This window comes from Scomber scombrus, chromosome 15 (assembly GCF_963691925.1).
Source record: "Scomber scombrus chromosome 15, fScoSco1.1, whole genome shotgun sequence".
Taxonomy (NCBI): Eukaryota; Metazoa; Chordata; class Actinopteri; order Scombriformes; family Scombridae; genus Scomber; species Scomber scombrus.
In genome coordinates, this window is record NC_084984.1 from 3092215 (window position 1) to 3114570 (window position 22356).

The 22356-nt window shown below is 39.9% G+C and overlaps 1 protein-coding gene across 1 annotated transcript; it reads right to left on the reverse strand.

Moving 5' to 3' along the window:
- Positions 1 to 148: 148 nt before the first annotated feature.
- On the reverse strand, positions 149 to 20242 carry LOC133995089 (endoplasmic reticulum metallopeptidase 1). The gene is made up of 15 exons (XM_062434377.1): positions 19850 to 20242; positions 16299 to 16603; positions 14460 to 14587; positions 14119 to 14224; positions 13473 to 13619; positions 13223 to 13315; positions 10539 to 10751; positions 10210 to 10430; positions 7986 to 8160; positions 6963 to 7153; positions 6693 to 6845; positions 6181 to 6383; positions 5950 to 6065; positions 5075 to 5238; positions 149 to 4393 (listed from the first exon to the last, which is right to left on the reverse strand). Exons 1-15 carry the CDS (start codon positions 20122 to 20124, stop codon positions 4217 to 4219), a joined length of 2667 nt encoding a protein of 888 aa, XP_062290361.1. The 5' UTR covers positions 20125 to 20242; the 3' UTR covers positions 149 to 4216.
- Between the last annotated feature and the right edge of the window lie 2114 nt (positions 20243 to 22356).

Consider the following 22356-nt stretch of genomic DNA (forward strand, 5'->3'; position numbering starts at 1 on the left):
TCTGTAGCAGCGCTCGGTGAAAGCACAGCGGGAGCACCGACGGTGTAGGATGAGCCATTTCACAGCTTTTATCATCACACGTCTCCCCGCTCCGTCCCACATTTACAGCAGTTCCCCCCTTTATGCTTTTATCAAGAACAAACGCACCTTTTTGTTATTCAACTATCATCCCACTTAATGTTATAACTATAAACACAAATCCTATAAATTCTGCCACATGAACAAGCTGAAGACTTTTCTTTTTTTTTTTTTTTTTTTAAAGTTTACTACACAAAACTCAATTTTCCATTTCTTTGCTTTCCTTCAAGTCTCCCACAGAAAAATCAAAGACGATCCCACTTCACAACAGATTGTTAGAAAAATATTCATTTACATTTGTTAATAAAGCTTTTTTCTCCCATTAGACGCTCTGAATATCAACTCAAGCACAGACTTAAATCCATCACACATGACTTCACTGTGACGTCAGTTTGATCTTTTCAGGACAAAATATAAACATTTCAGAAGCTGATCATTTTTCTTCATTAAAAAAGAAGAGACTGATTTTTTTCCTGTGTGGTTCATGTCTAACACACATCATTTCCTGCTCCGTCCACAGCCCTGTTAATTGATTAACCATTACCTACCATAGTCTACTGATGGACAACAAAACACAATAAAAATGCCAGTTAAAACCTCAAAAGGAAACGAGCGAGGTGACTGATCACAAAAGGAAACACTTGGTCAGTCTGATAGTGTTTCTCTATCTGCTGCTTTTCACAATGACTCCATTACTAAACAGCTGTTGAGCAGGACAGAGTTAATGCAGCAGCATCTGGTACAGAGGCAGGAGTTATTGAATATATTAAAGGACCATACTGATGTTTTAACCAATTTACAAAATACTGCTAGCTATTGCTGAGTAATTTTCCATCAGGTATAGAGGAGAGTATCTGTTCATTGTCATAAGATATGCAAATCAAACTGTACACACCGACATCTTCACCAACCAATAACAAATATCTTGTATATATATATATGTCGTTTTTTTTGCTAGTCTTTTTGACTTTGGAGCTTTTGATCGAATCACATGATCTTCCTCAGCAGATGAATTTCCATTTTTTAATCAACTCTACACAGACTTCTCATTAATGTTGGCCACTTAGATGAACTTGGGGTGATATCGTTTTTGTCATCTGGCTCATTTGGCTATAAACCCACCAACTTGAGTTCAATCCGCTGTGATTTCCCTCTGTTTTGCTCATCCCGTTTGACACATCATGCATAAAAAGAAAAGAGCATAGAAGGACAATCTGTTTTTCAAATTGCCGAGTGCTACTGAAGGCTGTGATTCCCGACAGACGGACGATTTGCATACATACATACATACATACATACAAAGTCTGCACGGTGCGGCACTTAGATAGCGTTTTTTAAGACCACTGAGATGTTTGTGTCCGTGTTGCACAGTAAACATGTTGTGTCTCTTTGGACATGGATCACAGGGATCACAGGGACGCGTCGCTGGGTGACAAGAGACACAAGGTGGTTTTTGCTCAGTTCATCTCCCGAGTGCAAAAAAAAAAAAAAAAAAATCTCCCAAGTTTTTACAACCTGATCCAACCTTTGATTATATATAAAAAGGGGTCAAAATGCCAGCAAGCAACAATGTGACATTATTGTGTGTTTTAATGGAATTCATCAGTGTGTGGGACTGAAGGCAGGACGGGGGGACGCTCATCCTGACTGTAGCGATGCAATTCATCTATCAAACACGATGGAAACAGACCTCTTTAGATACATCTATAGGAGAGGTAGCCCTCAGATAAACATGCTTTAAAGAACATCACAATCTCTCTCACTTTTCAACCGTATATATATATATTATTTAAATCTTCCAACGATAACATTCAAACAAGTCTTTGTGAGAACGTTAATAACCGTTATCTCTGTAAGTTTAGATTATTGTAGAGGTAGTGGTGAAACTAAACTGTAACAACGGGGTCCACTATGTGAAGCAGACACAGGTCATACTGTACTAACTGGACTAACCGGCTGCGATACTTGAGCTCTAGACGACAAGCTGCAGCTCCACGTGAGATGAGCGAAATATTAGCGACATGCACCACAAAAATGAGAGCGGACGACAGCTGACACTAAGCTGTCCTCGGCAGCGTCGACTCCTAATCTTACAGTCTTTAGATATAACGTACGTGTTTCAGGAGAACTGAGAGTAGAGAAAAGTCAAGTCAGAACTGTAATGGCCCCACATTGGCTGGATCCTCCTCCTTAACCTCTGGCATCATTTTCTCATTCTAGCTATTTAACAGTTTCTCTATGCAGCAGCATTTCAGATCTTACCCTAAAACCATCTGTATGTAAATGTTTTTGGCAACATGTTATGGCTCAGTAATTTTCTAATAACATCCTGAAGAGAACTTTGTAATTTGGTGCCAATAATCAGGAAAATAGGAATTTGCTTTGTATAAAAGCATCATTTAAACCAACGCTCATTTCCATTTATCATTGAAAGCCTTATTCTCCTTATGTGTTACATGGCATGCTAGAATAATATACTAATATCACAGCTGGGAATCAGTTAGGATTAATTAATTGGAAGTAAACCAATTAAAAAACTGTCTATTTTCCATATAATTGTATATAACTACATAGTTCTTACCCATAAAAAAGGTATTTAAAAGCAATAGCTGCTTTCTTCAGGACAAATTTCAAATGTAGCCACACATGCTATTCCCGTTTTGTTTTAATAGTACAACTGACTGAAAATGCACCAAGTTCTGCTTAACTTCTCTCTATCTGCAGCCAACATGTTGAGTCTTATGGACTCTGGATCCTTTTTTCTGTCATTACATAAAAGATTATTGGTGCTGCTGGAGACGGCTCACAGCTCACAGCACAGATCCAAATACTATTACAGTAACAGCAGATGTAGATCACCGTCAGTACGCTCTGCTTCACATCAAAGTGTTTCTACGCCGACGCTGTTAATGAGTGTGGATTTGCATTGCTGGTTTCCCACCCGTTCCCCCCCTCAAAGGCTCGGGAACCGTTTTAAATCACAGGACGTTTTTTTTTTTTGAGTGCTGCAAGTCTTCGCTTCCCAGTTGTGGTGTTTGTCAAGCTTTAACAGAAAGACATGAGGTTTGGCTGAATAGGAAAAAGACAGTACTCCCCTTTGAGCAAAATCTTACTATTTTCAGGGACACTTTGACATTTTGATTTTAGCCAGCTTTTCTTTTTTTCTCTTTTCAATTAACAGGCACATTTATCTGCTTTTGCATCTCTGACAATCACAGCAGATTGTTGGCATTCCTCATTGAAACTCAGGAGCATTATGTGCTGCAGATCAAGGGTCTTAGTGAGGAATCATGATGAGCAACTTCACAGTTAACTGATTAGCTAGTAGAAAAAAATTTGCTCATAGTACAACAAGTGGTGTTGAAAAAAGTGACTTTCAAAGTGTCAAAGTTTCCAGTTAAAGTCAGAAGAGGGGTTGAAACAAAAAAGCAGATCTTTGTTTGCCCTCCTGAGCAGATCCATTGGTATTCCGCTACAACTACAGTGCAGATAGTTAGTGGTGGTGTTAATTTTTGCTGAGGAAGCCGGAGAAACATCTAGTCTGAGAACGGCCCGAGTGGTTTGCTGATGAAAAGAGAGAGCAGGGAGAGGTAGTCATGCGACGTTATTCATTCAGGAAGAGTGTTAGCATGAGAGAGGAAGAACAGGGCGGAGGAAGTTGGCGAGAGAGAGAAAGAGCAGGGAGGGGAGTGAGATGGAGTGAGTAAAGCAAAGGCACGAAAGATTGAGTACAAAAAAAACAAAAAAAAACAAAAAAGAAACGTAACCCCTTTGTTTCAGTAACCCAGGAGTGAGCACGAGGCTTGTAGTGGCCGGTGCGTCGGTCAGTGAGTTAGTCAGTCTGTAAGCTGGTCAGCTCAGCTCTGGCACGCCTCGACGTGTCTTCCTGCTTGGTTAGCTACAGTACTAAGCCTACTGACACAGTGATGGGGGTCTCTCAGGCAGGCTGGGAGGCAGCGTGTGTGAGTGTGTGTTGTTGTGCGTGTTTGTGCCAGAGTGAGAAGGCAGCAGGGCCAGTTCTCAGTATTGTCCCTTGAAATCGCTTCTGTCTGTCTGTCTGTCTGTCTGTCTTGGGGGGGGGCCCCTGTAGCCCTCAGCTCTCCTCAGCGTCAGCCTCTGCAGTGTGAGTGTTGGAACCTCAGTATCGGTACATGTCGTAGGTACTGACCCAAGATGAAGGAAAAGCCCACGTGGGGAACCTGCTGAGAATTTCCTCCAGCTGAGCAGTCCTCTGGTCTTTCCCAAAGAAATAGTGAGCGGAGATGGCAACCGAGATTATTCCCTCAGGGCCCGATGGGTCCGGGTCTCTGGGAGGCTGACAAAAAGAGAAAGAAAATCATGAATATGTCAGCACAGACTATCATATAAGAGGTGAAAGGACCAGATACAGCTAGTTTTCCATCCCTCAGAAAAATCACATCACCTTTAGCTTATATGCTGGATGTTTGTAAGGTGTCATGTTCATCTAAAACCTGAGAAGGGCACGCAGTCACGTAATTCAAACAAATAAATCTCCAAACTAAAGTTTATAGGTTTTCGCATGACAAAAATGCTTTGTTCTCAAACGCAGTCCAGCTGTGCTCTGGCTGGATCGGATCTCCTGCAGGCATCCCAGAAATCCAGAAATGTTAGGAATGAAAGGAAGGTCTGAAAGATGTCCTGACTGCTGTTGCATCTTTTCTCGAGTCTAAGAAGCACAAAACCACCACAGCAACTGATCATATTAATGTGGCCTGGACCACAGTCCTAAATACATAAGTTACAACAGTATGAAGAGGGATATGTTCAATATTTAACACCGACAAAGGAATGTCAGTATCACCTTAAAAAAAAAATCCCATCACAATTTTTCTTCCAACCAAAGCAACACTGATGCTTTCTTAGATTACCTCCACTCACCAAAAGCTGTTTAAATAATTCACATAACAGAGCAGGGATATGAAATGTTAATAAGGACAACAAGTGCGGAATGTCCCTTTTTAGCTGCAGACAGTACCTGTATTTCAAACCAGAAGGTCCACGTTGGGGCGTCGAGGCCATGGGAATAGAAGACGAAATATTCTCCACTCAGGTCAAACTGGGGTGTCCCATCCCCAAAGGACCAGGTGGAGAGGCTGGCTCCTCGGTGAGGCATCAGGTACAGGGACATGTGGCTTGGGCCTGCACGGGACAGCAAATCACACATTAACATGCACAATATATATCCAGGTCAGCTAGCTGTGCTGGAAGATATAGGAAAATGAATACATTATTTAGATTTTATGATCTCATATTTATGTATTATATGTATTATTGATTGCTGTAATGGTCATAGGAGCAAACACCTAAAACTGTAAGTGGAATCCAAACAAAAACTTAATTCATTCTGATCAGAAAAGTCTTGTAGCCTGAATTTTAAATTTGGAGTCAGAAGGACTTCTTCATCTGATTCAAGCAGACATTTGCCCAGTTGTCATGAAAATGACAAATTTCTGTTTTCTGAATTTTTTAAAGCCGACATAGAGGAGCTAATAAAGTCCCGAAAGGTTAAACATTTCCATGACGACTGGATAATACTGGATATCTACTCGTGTGATATGATCCAAACCCCCTAAATGGACTCCATGGTAACATTGCTGTACTATTTCCAAGATCACAAATGAACTTTCACTCTCAATAATTTAATGTAGTTTCAAAATGTCAAACTCTTGTCCAAGAACATTCCCTGCATTCATAATCTCGATGCTGACTGTAAGCTCTCCCAAATAATGCGTCACTGAACCGGTCAAATGGCTAACGTCCAATCTGAAGTCACATGACACATATCTCATATCTGCACCTCCTCAAAAAGGAAAGTTCTCTAGTTCTTTGTCAACGTGAAGTGCTCCTGACCTTTGACACTGAACGTCATCTTGATGGTTCCCCAGCTGGTCTCCTCTTTGGACAGCAGGCTGAACTCCAGCGGAGAGCTAGGAGACACTTCTGGAGCAGGAAGGTACCAGTTCTTCCTGCAAATGCACCAAACATATGATCAGAAATGATGAAAAGAATCAGCCTTCATACTGCACAGATGCAGGAAGCAACACTGATTAAACAAAGAGCAGAAGAATGCGCATTACTGACTTGCTGAGGAACTTCACCGGCAGGTACCAGGGGTAACCGCAGAAGGGTCGGTCCTCTCGGCAGTGGGTTCGAACACTGTCGTTGATGTCAGGGATGTGGGGTGTGACGTGCTGCATGCCTGTGTAGTCAAAACTGTTGATCCAAAGACCTGAGTCTCGACTCTCTACCTGGCCCTCAAGATTGTGGAAGGTCCGTGTTGTATGCTGCAGGTAAATAAATAAACACTTAATAAATCCTTCAAATTTTCTTCCTTCTTTTTATTCATTTCAATAATATGACATTTTTCCATAATTATAATAATCTAATAATCAGGAAAAATGCCCACTTTTCCCCCCTTACCCTTTCCAAGAGGAAAAATAAATAAATGAATATGTTTATGTGAACAATTTGTGCTTCTGTGTGTGTGTGTGTGTGTGTGTGTGTGTGTGTGTGTGTGTGTGTGTGTGTGTGTGTGTGTGTGTGTGTGTGTGTGTGTGTGTGTGTGTGTGTGTGTGTGTGTTGTGACTTTTAACCTGTAGGAAGACTCGTTTTGGTCGTGGACTGTCTGGATCGTCTGAATAAGGAAAGAAGACACTGCTGGACACCAACAGGAACATGACAATGAAGACTGAGCCCAGACCCGCCAGGATCCACTTAGTGCTCCGTACCAAATAGATGAAATGAAGCTGCGACAGACAACAAAAAAACACAATATGTGACTGGATGAACAATCTACAACAGTGGTCTTTCTAAAATTACCGCCAATTTTTGTTCATTGTTGTGCACAATGTGGGAACACTTACGAAAAAAGAGGACAGGAAAATGGTTGCCAGGGTGACGAGGGTGGCCAGGACTATTTCTGGGGGTATCTCCGTGCCGCTGCGACCCATGATGGGTGTGAAAATCTCAAAGACCACCCAGATGAGGAACATGAAGTGGATGTATGGCAACGCCAGACCCAACAAATAGAGCACACTGTACTTCACTGATGCTCCTGCAGAAAGACACAAACAGTTTATTGTTTATCAAGAGCAAAACTAAACCATCAGACCCTACAGCTACAGTATCACAATCCATCTTCAACCCAATCAAACAGTGTAGGTGTGCAGTAAAGACCTTTTCACAGGAATGTGTAACTTGAGAAGAAGGAAGGAGGCTGCAACACTGATGGATTTTTAGTTTGTTTAAAACTGTTTTTGAAGCTTAAATAATTGATTACTATTTGCTCACATGCTGTATGTAAAGCGTTTTGCTGGATATTCATAATTTCAAGCAGTTGGCATATGTGAAAATGTTAAATACAAAGAGGGAGACCACTGGTTGGAACATTATATTCCAATTATAATTATAAAAGGGTGTTTTTTCTATTTTGTTTTGACCTCTAAAAATGTCACTGTGGCCAACAGAGTACGATTTTAATGTAAAGAAAGAGATTCAGGCACTTACTCAGACACAAAGCCACATGTAAAGTTGGCATTACATCATGCGCTGCGTGTCTGAAATGGGCTCAAGTCTGGTAGAAAGAGAGTTAACCTAAATATATGCCCAGTAGTTTAGAGCAAATCCAAGTTTCCGAATCTACGGTGCCATGAATGAGATCATCTAGTTGATCTAATTGCAGATGGGGTTTTGGAATCAGGTTTCCGGGTAAGAATACTTTCATCTCTTGGTTCTGGTCATATCAGACCAGATCAGTGTCCTCTGGCATAACACCTGAATCCTTACATTCAACTGAGTTCTCTGTTATAAATGTGTCCCAATTTTCTAAGTTTTTATCATTTGCTTGTCATTGTAAATAAAGTTAAGAGTCGAGGTTAAACGTTTACCTCTGTGTTTAAATTCCTTAGCTAGTAGCAGTCTGGTGGCCAGAGGAAAGGCCACCATCAGCATGGGTACGTAGGCTGAGCACAGGTCCCGCTGGGTCAACCACACCAGGCTACAGCACCACAGCAGCAAGCTCACATCGAAGTAGAGATCACCCAGTTCCACTAGACGGACACCCTGCATGGAAAACACTGACACAGCTCAGCATACAGGGAATATGCATACATGAATAGATTATGATCTCATTTAAAAAGAGATCCAACTGTCCATAAGTTTATACAATTCTTATATAAACTCAAACATATGAAACAAATAGTATTACTGGCTTATTTTTTTAATGAAAACAGCATCTTCTTTCTTTTTTTAATTGATGTGGATAAAAGATAAACAAAGAATTATTGTTATAACTTGATGAAACTCCTCAGCAAGTATCCTGAAACTAAAATTATAAAGAAAAAAAGAACATAAAACCAACAAAGAGCTTGGGGAAAAAAAACCCTCTACTGCAGGGGAAATTCACTGGCTTGATTTTTTTCTATGTGTTACTGCAGGCTGAAAGAGAGGCTGTCGTAATATATCGTTACAAAGTACAACATCCCACAAGTGCACAAGGCGGAGTATTCTTCAATTAAAATAAACATCTCGCAACAACTCTTCTCTCAAATTGCCACATTTTGGTTGAATGATTTCTCAGACAGCTGTTATATGGAAAGCCCTCATAGACACACACAGACACACACAGACACACACACACACAGACACACACACAGACACAGAGACACACACACACCAAATCTGAGCAGCATTGTATGGTCTTGCATCAGTGCAAACACAAATACATCCCCAGTGTCTGTGGTGAGCTTTGTACAGCAAGTTCTGGTCTTGATTGATGTGTAGCTACATATAAAAACACATATAAGCATTTCTAATTCAGGCCTCTCAATGTATCTTGACCTTTTGTGCACAAAGAGGCTCCAATTTCAGTGTTACGTGCCTCAGAGTAATTTTATTTAAAACCAGAATACCAAATTGTGAATGACTACAAGCCAAGAAATTAAAAAAAAAAAAAAAAAACAGCTCTCGTGCAGGAATCATTCATGATCTTCTTTCAGGACTAATGATTTCTTTGTTTTTTCTGTAAAGCGAAACTTGCCAGTCGTGTCTCTCTTGTCAACAAAATACCATTAAAAAAACAACGCCATAGTCCCAGTATGCTGGTCTTTCAATAGAGGTTTTTGTTTCACTGGAGATGAAGCCATGTAGTCTGGGACAAAGGTTAGACTGTGTCCTTTCTGGATACTGGCCATGATAAGCCGGAGTTCATAATGTGGTTTAGCTGCAGCCTCAGATGAACATCAACTTTTTTGTGACACTTCCAACCTCAACTTCGTTCTCATTATAAGCAAGCTGAACTGCAACCAGCTGCTCCTTAAAAAGGTTGACCAGAAAAAAACATCTCAGTGTGAATAATACTTCAAGCAAATGCAAGATTTTCGGGACTTTCTGTTAGCAGGCACAGGTGCCACGTGTTGACAGATGGAAAACCAGGACCTTCACCTTCCTGCATAAACTATTAAAAAACCACAGAGAGACAGGTCAGTTGGCTCTCAGCAGTGTGTGCATGTGACTGACAAATAACTGCCTGTCAAACATCTCTACGCGTTTACACTCACGCACACACACACACACACACACACACACACACACACAAAGACTAATTGTGTTATCACGATGGAGGAAGAGGAACTGTCTGCTTTCTCTGCATTTTAGTCTGCATTACATGAGCTGAGCGAGCCATCATGAGAAATAATAGGAGGAAACTATTGTATATATAAGGAAGGAATGAGAGAAGGAATTAATACTCATTTGATTATACTGAACTAAAATAAAACAGTCTGAACTCAAAATGTTTCATGGAATGAGACTTATCGTTGGAGATATTAATCCAGCTGGTCAACATTCTTTCCACTTCAACACAGCAAATATTTCAACACTCACCTCATGGCCTGAACTTATACGGGTACACGAAAATCTTCCCATTTAGGTTTTCACAAAAACACACAACTATAAAACCTATGTGTAAAACCTGCAGTGTTTGTAATTTATTATAATCTCAAATGCACCTTATATACAGACAGCTTCACCAACACCAACATTCAGCATGTACACCCTGTAAAGTTACCGTTTATAGTAAAAAGACACATGTATGATATTAAAATCTCTCACCCCGTAGTAAAGGTTCTTGGCCAGCGTATGTACAAGGATCATCTTGCCAGTGGAGGCAGCTCCGTACAGGCAGATGGAGGCATAGAAGTGGTTGTACCAAAACATGGAGCGGCCCAGCAGAGTGACGAGCAGAGCTACGATCAGCACTGACAGCAGAGTGACGAACCAGCTCAGCACCGCTACACCTGTGGCAAAGGCCAAGTCTCGCACGTAGCGACCACCTGAGAGAGATGGAGATGAACGTACAACAATCAGCTGACCAAATCCTTCTACAGAGAAATAAAAACAATCTCAACATTTTGGTCCAGATTTTGGAAATTGTGACCTACCCCCATTGCCAGGGAGCGAGGCTTTCTTGGCCAGATAAAGGAAGGTAGCTGCAGCCACCATGTAGTTGAGGATGGTGCCGACGCGAGCTGGGTAAGCCACCACGACTACCCCTAACAGGTCAAAAAATACCATGTTGCCATGACGATACTCTGAGGAATCTGCCAACTTCTCCGACATTGCCAGGTACTTCAGGACCGCCAGGATGTTGTCGCCTAGACACAGGAAGCGAGTTTAGAAGTGAGGAAGTCAAAAGATGAAACATAATAAAAGTATACAAAGGCCTGATCCTGACTTAAAACCAAGACTGGCTCGGATTCAAGGAAGTAGAAAAACTGGAAAATAAATTGTTTTATTGTGGTTTTTTCCAACATGTGCAAGTCTGCCTACACAATCAGGAAACTGTTGGTGTGACTGAATGTGAAAGTGACAAAAAGGGATTGTGGTTTGCAGAGCTGACACATCACATGCAGTAGACAGAGTTGATTGTTGACTCATTGGAACCATCGGACCAGAAAGGACTGACTGTAAAGAGGTTGTGGCCGTTAACGTTCCTATATGGTCACCTAGACCTTAGATGTTCTGCAGAAATAAAACCACAGGCATGCACACGCCAAACCATGTCAATAATTAAACTAACATGAAAAAGCACATAGTAGAAAATGAAGCGCTGTTATTGTGTATTGAGCCTACAAACTCTCTGTTACATCACCAACAATATGAATTAAATTAAATTGGATAAAAATGTATTTTATTGGTTTACAGTATAAAAATAGATGAATGAATGACATTTCAGGCCACTAATACTCTCACTACTACAATAATATTCTCTCTTTAAAACACCATTATTCTGTCTTATACACATGATTACACAGTGAGAATGATCGCAGTATAAAGAGAGTTAAGTGGTGTACAGCTTGTGTGAGCAAACATGATTCATGCTCCAAACGGCGGAGTCAGTGAAACAATATGGTGGTGTGTGTGTATGTGTGTGTGGGAGTGAGTGTGTGTGCTTGTGTGTCCGTGTATGAGCAGGTCTGATTTACGCCCCTCATAGTTACACAACAGTTGCACTATTGGTTACAATCATGACGTTGAATGTAGAGGCACAGAAAAGTGGCTACAGGAAGGATCAGTAAAAGGACGCAGCATGGGTTATTGCTGCCTGAGGCTAAGTTTCTTTTATGTATTGCTGCCTGCGAGTCTGCACGATTAACAGCGCGCGTGCACACACACATACACACACACACACACACAGAAGCACACAGGCGAGACAAAGCTCCATTGTTCTTCCGCCTGGTAGGCTCTGTGTTGTCAGTGTAAACAACTGAGAGTACAACTTCTACTTGTTCTTGTGGGGGTTCACCGCTTATCACTGCTTTGAGATTCACCAACTTTTCTGACCTAAACCATTATACGGTTACATCTAATGAATCATACGCTATAATTCTGTTCCATAGTAACATTGATAAAATGGTTATACTGCCATTCTCTTATTTATGTATGTATATTATCTTTACAGTGAATCTACATATTAAAGCGATGCTAAACTTGCAACTTGTTCCTTTTGTCCCAAAGCAGTTGTATAATTGTAGAGTTAAAGATCCCCTCCAGACATCTTGTAAGATATATAACATACGGAGTAGGGATATGTATCCAATGTGTTTTTTCCCTCAAAAAAAAAAGCACAATTACCTCATTAAAATTCCATCTGTTCCTTCTTACTCCAGAAAATCAGTCAATATGTAAATATTGTTCATTTCAAAAGTTTAACAGATGGACAAAAGATGTCTCGTACTCCATTCTGAGTGTATGTGCACTGGAGGCTTCAAGTTTCCATATCATACTTATATAAGTTACATACTCGACCATGATTACTCTCCAAACTAGTTGTGATGCTCATAAGCCCGCCCCTTAAACTCAGCAGCCTTTTAGCGTAAAACTCTGCTCGTACATCATTCTGCACAGTGAAGCTCCAACATTCAACTAAAGAAACTATAAGCAAAAAAAAAGCATTTTTGAGTTATGGGGGAACTTTAAATATTTAAATCACGGGCAACAAAAGAGCAAAGCTACTGGTGTGTCTTCTCTCACCTTTCCCTGCGCTGTATCTAGTCTCCGCCTTACAAAACTGTTATGCCTCCTTTTCACAAACTAAAAATACGTTCTACAGAAGCTCTGAAATCTCGCTCCCTAATAATTCATGCCTTTCACAGCAAGTTGCTGTCTGCAGAAGAAGGGGAGGGAGGTTGTCCAGTAGCTGCTGAGGGAGAAGAAAGATGCCAGCTGTCTCAGGTTTTTAGTGCTGACTGACTGGATTCACTGCTAAGTAAAGCAAAGTGATTCAGCAAAGCAGATGCACGTGGTAAACAAGCACAAGTGCAACAGTACATGCCTGTGGCTGGTATGTACAGTATGTATGTGTGTGTGTGTGTGCATCGTTTAATTCTCAGCGAAATAATGAGATTAGCAAAGTGCTGACCAGTCTGAAAATGGAGGTTGAAGGATAAAACTGAAATGCACTGCATGTGTTTGTGACAGAAAAAGTGTGTTGGCAGTCACTTAAACCATGAAAGTCTTCTGCTGCAGAGACCGTGACTCACTGTGACAGTCACACGCACCCATCAGCTACCAGCTTCTGAATCTATTTGCTTGAGTATGGATGCATGTGTGGGATTTTGCGTACCGGCTCGCTGTATCGAGTCTGTCAGGATTCTGTCCGCAGTGTCATACTTTGTATGGTAGATGAAACCGTTCTCAATGAAAGCCAGATCAATGCCTGTAAAAAAGAAAACACAAATATATATAGAATGAGAAGAATTCAATAGAATAAAAAGAAGAGAAAAAAATATACTAGATGAAAACGTGTTTGCTTTCTATCAGCTGTATGATGAAAGGCTCTTTAGTTTCCATATGGGCGCTCTGTGTTTCTTTACCTGGGATGTTACCAAAGTCCCTGTAGATGCGGAAGTCGGTGTCAGAGGGGATGATGCCACTCTGAAAGACTTCCTGGCCGACAACAGAGGCGAAGGGGTGTTTTGCTGCATTAACGTACGCCTGAACCAGCCACGGGTTCTCTGGACCTGTTGTGGAACGGGAAGTAAAAGCTGTTTGACAGTTGTCTCACCTTCCTCAGTTTACCATTACCATTAGTCATTTATGGATTTAGGGATGTAGGCCTTTGTTGCTTGTTTAATGTGTTGCACACATCAGTGGAGCTGAGTAAGAGTATCAGATGGTGTCTAAAATATTAACTGTAAATGTAAATGTTACAGGCAGTTCAGGCTGCTAGCAATCCACAGATACTGAATGGTGGCAGCCAGCCAAAAGATAAATGGTCAGAACAAGGGCAGATACTGTAGGTTCACAATACAGACTTTGATAGTAATTCTCAGTACTCCAGCAGCAACATGATCAACTTCATACTCTCCTTATTTGCAATCTTTTTAGTTATAGGAGAAGGCAATGTTGCCAAGAGGCTGCATGTACATAAACATATGCAGAGGAAGCAAACAAGAGGAAAAGTCAACAAACTGAAGAAACCACACCCGTTTGTCAAAGACGGTGTAAATGGTTCAGTACCTGTCTGGAAAACAACCTCCTTGCCCCCAACACCTGCAGCCTCCAAGTTAATGAAGGCTCTCACTTGCTTGGCCCACGGATGTTGAGTAATGAAACCATGACTGGCCTGAGAGAGAGAGAGAGAGAGAGAGAGAGAGAGAGAGAGAGAGAGAGAGAGAGAGAGAGAGAGAGAGAGAGAGAGAGAGAGAGAGAGAGAGAGAGAGAGAAAAAAAAAGAAGAGAGGAAGAGTTATTGTAACAGAGAAAATAAGAACAGCAAAAAGGGAGAGGTTTTAAATTAGAGAGCTGTGGACATGCTAGTCCAACATTTTAAAGTGTAAAATATGTGGCACTTCATTTTACCTGCAGGATATTTTCCTCAGCTCCATTGAAGAGGAAGACAACACCATGGTGAAGAGGAGTAGACTGGTTGGCCAGAGAATGGAGGACTTCCAGCATTACTGCACAGCTCACTGCATCATCACTGGCACCTAACACAAGGAAACCAGTGGACTGTATGTGTGTCAAAAATATCAAAATACATACACAATGAGGACAATTCAGGCTCCTCGTTTCCATTCACATTTGCATCAGGCAACATTTTCCAACCAGTCTGTTCTGAGCCTGCTGCTCAGTGTGAGATATAAAAATGCAAGTGTATGAGAGTGCATATAACTCTGAAGTATAAATTACATAAATTCACACACACACACACACACACACACACATGGAAATGAGTGGAGCAGACCATGTGTGCAAACATGTAAAGAATGTGACGACCTGGTAGTGAACCAGCTCCCACTGCTTCTATGGTGGTGAGAGCAGAGAGGAAAAATGGGTAACGGTGAGAGGAAAAAGAAAAGAAAGCATGTGAATAGAGCATGTGATGCAGAAAGATTAGACAGGTTCACATTAAGGAACACAATTTTCTGAGAGTGAATTTGAAGAAAGGCGAGAGAGAGAGAGAGGAAAAAAATGACCCAAAGATCAGAGAGGGAAACTGAGACATCATGTGCTCCGGCTTTCTGGATTGAATGTGATCATGAGATGGGGGAGCGGGAGGGCTCGTTTGCTGTCTGTCTAGGCCCCATTCACACTACTGATGCTGCTGTCATTGCCACTTATGTGAGAGAAATATTAATCCTTGTCCCCAAAAGGTAGTGTGGGACTCTGGGGACGGCATGTACATATGAAAGCCTGAAGTGTTCACCTGTGACTGGAAAAAAAGTTATTATAGGCACACAATTATCAACACAGGTGCCGATCTATGCACAGAAATATGTGTGTTTTTTTTACCTAGTACTATTTTTAAATGATCAAGGGTTTGTATTTCCGAGAAATCAAAAGGTTGGCAGGCAGCGATGGACATGGAAATGTGTGCGTATCTTCTCAGTCCACACCTCTTGAATCAATTTCCTTTTGCCGGTGAAGCCGTGTGTGTATGTGTGTGTTCCTCCAATAGGCTTTAGGGTGTGGAGAAAAACCCAGAAATAAAACTAAACAAGGAAGTGTTAGGTACTGCAGTGTGTTACATATCATCAACAAACCCTGTTATTACACAGTCTTGATATGATCACCTGACCGCTAGAAGCAGCTTCCTGTAAAAGCACAATGTGACTGGTCTGTAATCATTTACAAGAAGCATTTTAGATCTTCACTTTCACTATTGGCTTGTTACGGCTGTTTATATGCAATCCACATGACTATGGTGAACGACTAGGGACACAAGTGAGGGTATTATGATCACTGAAACACTTGAGGACTTGCAGATTGGAAACCAATGACTTCTACACACTGTGAAGACAAGAGGTGCAGTATCTGTGAGGGTGTGATGATTAGAAATGTCAATGGGAAATACAAAGAAACTTGTTGTAAACTGCTTTTTAGATCAGTAAGATCTTCCACTGCTTGAAATCTTTCCTTATGGCATCCTGTAGTAAAAGGTCAATAAATCAGTCATCACTTCTGCACAACAATCAAGCCGAGCGTGAGGGTGCAGATTTGCGATACCCAAGAGAGGTTGCAAAAGCAGATTTGAGAAGTTGAAATCAAAGACAGATATACAGAAGGTGCATGCTTGCTACACCAGTTCTTTTATATCCCTTCATCATCAGAAAGCTCGCTCATTTTCACTGTTTTCAGTAAGGGCTCACAAAGAGAAAAAGGAAGCTTTGTTCAGGAGGAGGAGGAAAGCTTTTATACCTGGACTGTTGGCCACTGTGTCAAAGTGGCAGTTGGCCAGCATGAGATGCTGCGCCCCATCCTTGGGCTCCAGCCTGACGGCAATATTGGTGACTCGGTCATAGAAGCTGGTGAAGCCTCCGAGAAAGTCAATAGAGAAAGAGCCGGTGGGTCGCTGCACATCCACTGTGAGCTGATGTGGACCCGCTGCTGTCTCCACCCGGATCTTCTCAATCTGCTCCAATAAGTAGCCCACTGTCAGTACTTCATTCTCCTGGCTGCCCACCGGCCGAGGGCCCACGCTGGTGATCTGCTCCAAGTGCCGTCTGGATTGTGTGGTGAAGCAGAGAGAGAGAGAGAGAATATTGTTGTGCTGTTTACTCCTTGTGGAAGTAAACCAAACCTATTTATTCCATCAAAACATCATCAGCATATATCATTAGTACACTGTCGCTCAAAGGTCACAGTCCAAAACCACCTTTAGGTTTCAAAAGTTCATCTAGGTCAGGCACATTTCCTGAAGATGTGGGATGTAGATCAACATTTTCAGTCTGATTACAATGAAATGATGAGCTGAAGTGAAACCAGGTTCAAGTCTCTCCTACATGTCGACCGACACTGTTACTGCTAAATTTAAATCAATGCGAGAACATACTGTTACATTTGGCTCGAAGAAGACAAACATTGTCTCTGGAGGAACTTCTGCTTTTATTCCAGCAGACTATTGATTAAATGACGGATTGATTAAGTGTCATGAGTCATTTTTCAAGTTGTTTCCGGGTAAAATGTAAAAAGAAAAAAGAAAAAAAAAAAGCATCTTTAATGTGTCTTCTATGACGGTCAATTGATTATCTTTTTGTTTTTGACTGTTTGGTCAGAATAAAAAGCTATTTGAATACTTTACTAGCATTATAGAAAACTGTAACAAGAACCAAAAGATGACTGAAAATAATAAATAATTAGTTGTAATTCTACAAGTAACATCATATGTTTTTAAGGGACGAGTGGAGCAACTTTAAAAAAACACATGACGCATGTACTGAGGTAAGGATTTAACCTGTTTGTCATTCTTTCAAATAAATGTATCTTTAAAAACAAACAGGATATAATTGTTATGTTGTTATGTGACCCGAGTCTTGAGTTGACTCACTGTTATGATTTACAGGATATAGAGAGCCATGATTGTACATTACTTTGACCTTATCTATGTGCCTTATCTTATCTTCACTGGACAGGCTCCCTCAACAGAAGCAGAACAGGAAATAAAGATAAAATACCAACTTGAGGTCTGAAGTTTCCAGAATGTTAATATGGGACAGTTAAAAAACGATGCTTTTACTCCTGATATTTTCTTTTTTTTTTTTTAAAGCAGCTGTTGGTCGTGTTTGCTGCAGCTGCTCATGAAACGCCAGTGTGTTAGCTCCACTGCACACACCGGCAGAGGAGCTGCTGTGACAGCTGCTGCTCAGAGCCACCAGTGAGATAACTTTAGAAGTGGTATCTCCCATTGGACCCCGGTGGGTGAAGCCATGTGTTGTAGTCCAGATGTTACAACGAGGGGATTCAAAACTGTTAATGTATTGTTTTTCCAATTTTTGTTCTGCTTTAGACTCGTAAATCACAATATCCCTCTCCTGCATGTAGTTTCTCTTTAGATGTAAAAGTGGCAGCAGATGACTTTAAAGACGTTGTCTGAACTGCTGCTTTCACTCGTTCTTTACTGCAGCCTCTAAGGGGACTGTTTTATGTTCATAACTTAAAATCTGGATTTGTAGGGCATGGACTCATGAAAGCCATGATTGTGACCAAAGAAGCTCAGAGCCCTAATCAGTTCAAATGCAGCATGCCTGACTCATTTGTGGAGAAACCAGCCAAATGATGGCAAATCCTGCCACACAGCACTTTCAAGAGCTCAACCACACAGCCCTGCTGACCTCAGATTCAGTGCCATAATCCCTGCGTCTCCTGCCCTGATAAAAAAGCTGCTGCTGTACTGTGTGGTTAAGAGGTTGTTTAACGCATGTTTTAGCATTCTTATCATTTTAACATTGAACGTGTGTTTGGTTGTGAATAGGGCGGTTAAGTTTAGGCTGGTGTTTCCAAGTTTTCATCAGCATTGCAACCTTGATCCTGACCTTCCTCAATCCCTGAGTTGACGCAATTTCCAAAAGAGCTGATTCTAAAAAATCTAAGTAGGGCTGCAACTGGAGATCATTTTCATCATCTATTTATCTGTGTAATATCCAAGCATCACACGTTCCTAAAGCACCAGTCGGCTTGTCTTCTCCTTTCAGAGGATTCAAATCCAAAAATATTACATTTACAATGATATAAGGGTCAATAACGTATAAGGATTTACAACAACTCAATTTTAGAATAATAAAAACAAGCATATCTAATGCAGTAGTTCAAACATTCAGAATGTTGTGTACCTGAAGATTCATATTATAAATTGAAAGTGATTTTAGTGGGTTTTTCAAGATTAATTGGCACTGGCCTTAAAAAAAAAAGTCATGTGGTGCGACCATGATTCATCTTCAAATATCTTATATAAATAAAAAATCATCATTTACAAAAAAAAAAAAAAAAATGCAAATACTTTGTTTCCAAACACTTTATATTACTGAAAACTTGTAAAATAAGATGTGAAGCGTGTTAAGTAAATTAATTTATTTCAAGATGAATCATGGTCGCACCACATGACTTTTTTTAAGGCCAGTGCCAATTAATCTTGAAAAACCCACTAAAAACACTTTCAAATTGTAATATGAATTTTCAGGTACACAACATTGTGAATGTTTGAACTACTGCATTAGATATGCTTGTTTTTATTATTCTAAAATTGAGTTGTTGTAAATCCTTATACGTCATTGACCCATAAAACAAAGAAAGGCAGAAAATGCCCTTGTGTCATTTTTGCTTGATATTAACATTGATTTCCAACTTAAGCAATTGATTTTAAGTCTATCATCTAATCATTTTAGATCTACCTGACTGTATATCCAACAGTTGTGTTTACAGTGAGTTTCTAGTAAGCTTTTACAATTTTAGTTTTATGAAATAATTGACTTTTTTTTTTTAGGCCTACCTGTTTATTTCTTTGATTTCTTTTTCTTTGTTCCAGCTCCTTTCAATGTGTCCTTCAGTGTCTTTTGGCTATCTGTCCTGTTTTTATGTTTAACTGCATTACGTAATCCACTTTTAATTGCTTTTGTGTATGAAATGTATTATTCAAATCAACTATTGTGTTACATTACCTCACCCGAGCACCCTTTTCATTCATTTATTTAACATTTGACACGTTTGTTTTTTTAGACTTTAGAGGAATAATAACAATAATGATGACGATGTATGTTTGTGTCTCGCGGAGTCATCTAACTAGTTTGTGAGCACGAGATTGCAGATGAGTGCTCGAGGCAGCCGTTAGAAACCGTTGGAACACCTGTCAGCCATGCAGGTTACCTGGGAGGCGGAGGGGACACCCGGTAGTGGTTTCTAGGCGGGTCTGTTTGCCAAACTAGAGGAAAGGTTAGCTGTGAAGACCGCTACTTCGACATGTACGCTCAACTCACCTGGCTCTCACCGCGTTGAAGTCGCCACTCGGCTTTCCAATGACGAGCTGCTGTAACGACAAATGAACAAGTCCCCACAGCACCAAAATAAACACAGACACCAGGGAGGCAGCCAGCCCTTCCCGCAGCAAGTACAAGCTCACTTCGGGTTTCCTCTTCGCGTCACCGTTGTAGCCGTTGTCCCCGCACCGGTCCCGGGAGCCGTCGTCATCTCCCGGTACATAACTCAGTGTCCCGATTTGTTTTATTCTCCTGACAGCGGTGTCGCTCTCCATTTTCGGGCCAGCGGTACATCAGCTGCAGGAGTCCGCTAGCGTCGCTCTCAGGCTCCGCTTCTTTTTTTTTCTTCTTCTTCTTCTTCTTCGTCTTCTTCTGTAGAACGACGGATCGCACTAAGGGACAAACTTCAAGAGGAGCGGAGTAAATTCAATGAATACCAAAACGCCAACAGAGGAGGAGGAGGACTCACTGCCATGTGAGCACAAGACAAAAATAAAGCAGCGTTTAGTCAGCAGTTTGGCTCATTTAGTTGATGTAATAGGTTACAGATTATTAGTAACTCTATTCAAATATGCAATAAGTAATGTAACTGTTTCAATCACTTAATCAAACTAATGAAACGTATTACATTTAATTACTTTTCTCATTTTCTGACGAATATATTCAACTGTAAGGGTAAGGGTACCCATTAAATCTAAGTTCAGGTGTTTTTCATGGATACTGACATGATTTATAAGGGAGATCATTTTTAATAAAGTAATATTTATCTCTCATTTGCAAATGTATTCATTAGTTCATGTAGATTTTGGAATATAAAATAAAGATATTTCATGAAAAAAGTCAAAAGTCTGGCATTGGCTTGTTATTATTTACAAAGAATTAAAAACAGCAATATAGCCTATGTATTCAGTAACATATTTAAAAATGAGGGAAAACCCCTTTTGAGCAAAATGTTAAAGATCTGACTTCAGATGTAACCCTGTTTTTCAACATGTTCATGAGTAATTGTACTTTAATTACACATGTTTCAGTAACTGTAACGGATTACAGTTACATGTATGTTGTAATCTCATTACATAACGCTGTTACATGTAACTAGTTACTCCCCAATACTGATAATAATAAAACTTGTATGTAGCACCTGTCATACAAGAAATGCAGCTTGAAGTACTTAATAAGTACATGCACTGAATGTTTCACATGAAAATAGACATAAAATGAATATTAATATAAGATAAGTATATTTTATTTACTGTGTAAATAAATCTGCAATAAAAAAAAGTACAATATGCAGAAATTCCTGAGATTATATACATGTGAGGAGGTACTGGGAGCTGTGGTGGTGTACAGTCTGATGGCTGATAATAATAATACAATAAGATTTTAAAAAATGAAAGTAGAATAAATAATAATAAAGTAGAATAAAATAAAGTTAAAAATAAATAGAAGGCATAAAGTCGAGTAAAATACACTTTAAATGAGGCAGCCTTGTATGAGTGCAAAGCAATCAATATTTATATCAACAGCCTATTTAAGGAAATATCCTTATTCTTTCTTTGTTCTAATCATTTTACCATACAAAGATTACACAGTGTGATCGCTCATCTCTTTGCAAAAAAGCGAATGTGTAGTTCCTAAAATGTCAAACTATTCCTTTAATTATGAACCCAATGAACCCTGTGAAACGTGATCCCACAGAGGAGCCCCTTAATGAATCCTATATGTGTGAGTCTCTCAAGAAATCCTTCATGTAAATACAAGTCTTCAATTCACACTTTTTCACAAGGAACAGTAGAAAAGTATTATTAGCAGAAATCTCAAAAGTGAAGGTAGGTAAGTTTGTTGTAGCACCGTTCAGTAACAAGGCAATTCAGCAGCTGGTGATTTAATATAATATAATATATATAAGATTTATATTCATAGTGTTTTATCATTGAATTATTTTCTCTAATGCATTAACATATACAATACATTTGAATGTTGAATCTAATTTAATTATTTAACCTGGTATGTTTAATCTGAAAGTATATATGAACATATGTTATGAATTAATCATCAGTAAGTAAATAAAGTATATATAGTGGAGTAGAAGCAGAAAATGGAAAATACTCAAGTACTCCACTGCTTGTAATCTTCTATTCTGGAGTTGACTCGATTACTGTCTATATATATATATATTATTATTTATTTATTTTTTCAGCTGCAATTAGTGAAGTTGCTGCGTATGGGAACACAGTGCATTGAAATATATTTCTATTATGTTGTCAAAATATTAGAAATACCTCTTTTTTTATTTTGCAAATTTTGGTAATTCCATTATTTTCCTGGTTCCTGGAATCACATCAGTCAACATAGATCTACAAGGGTAGACTGAGGTTATGACCTCCTATCTTATCAACATACAAACACAGAAATGCATAAATAAATAAATGCACAAGTGCATAAATTAATGAATGTATGAAGAAAGAAAGAAAGAAAGAAAGAAAGAAAGAAAGAAAGAAAGAAAG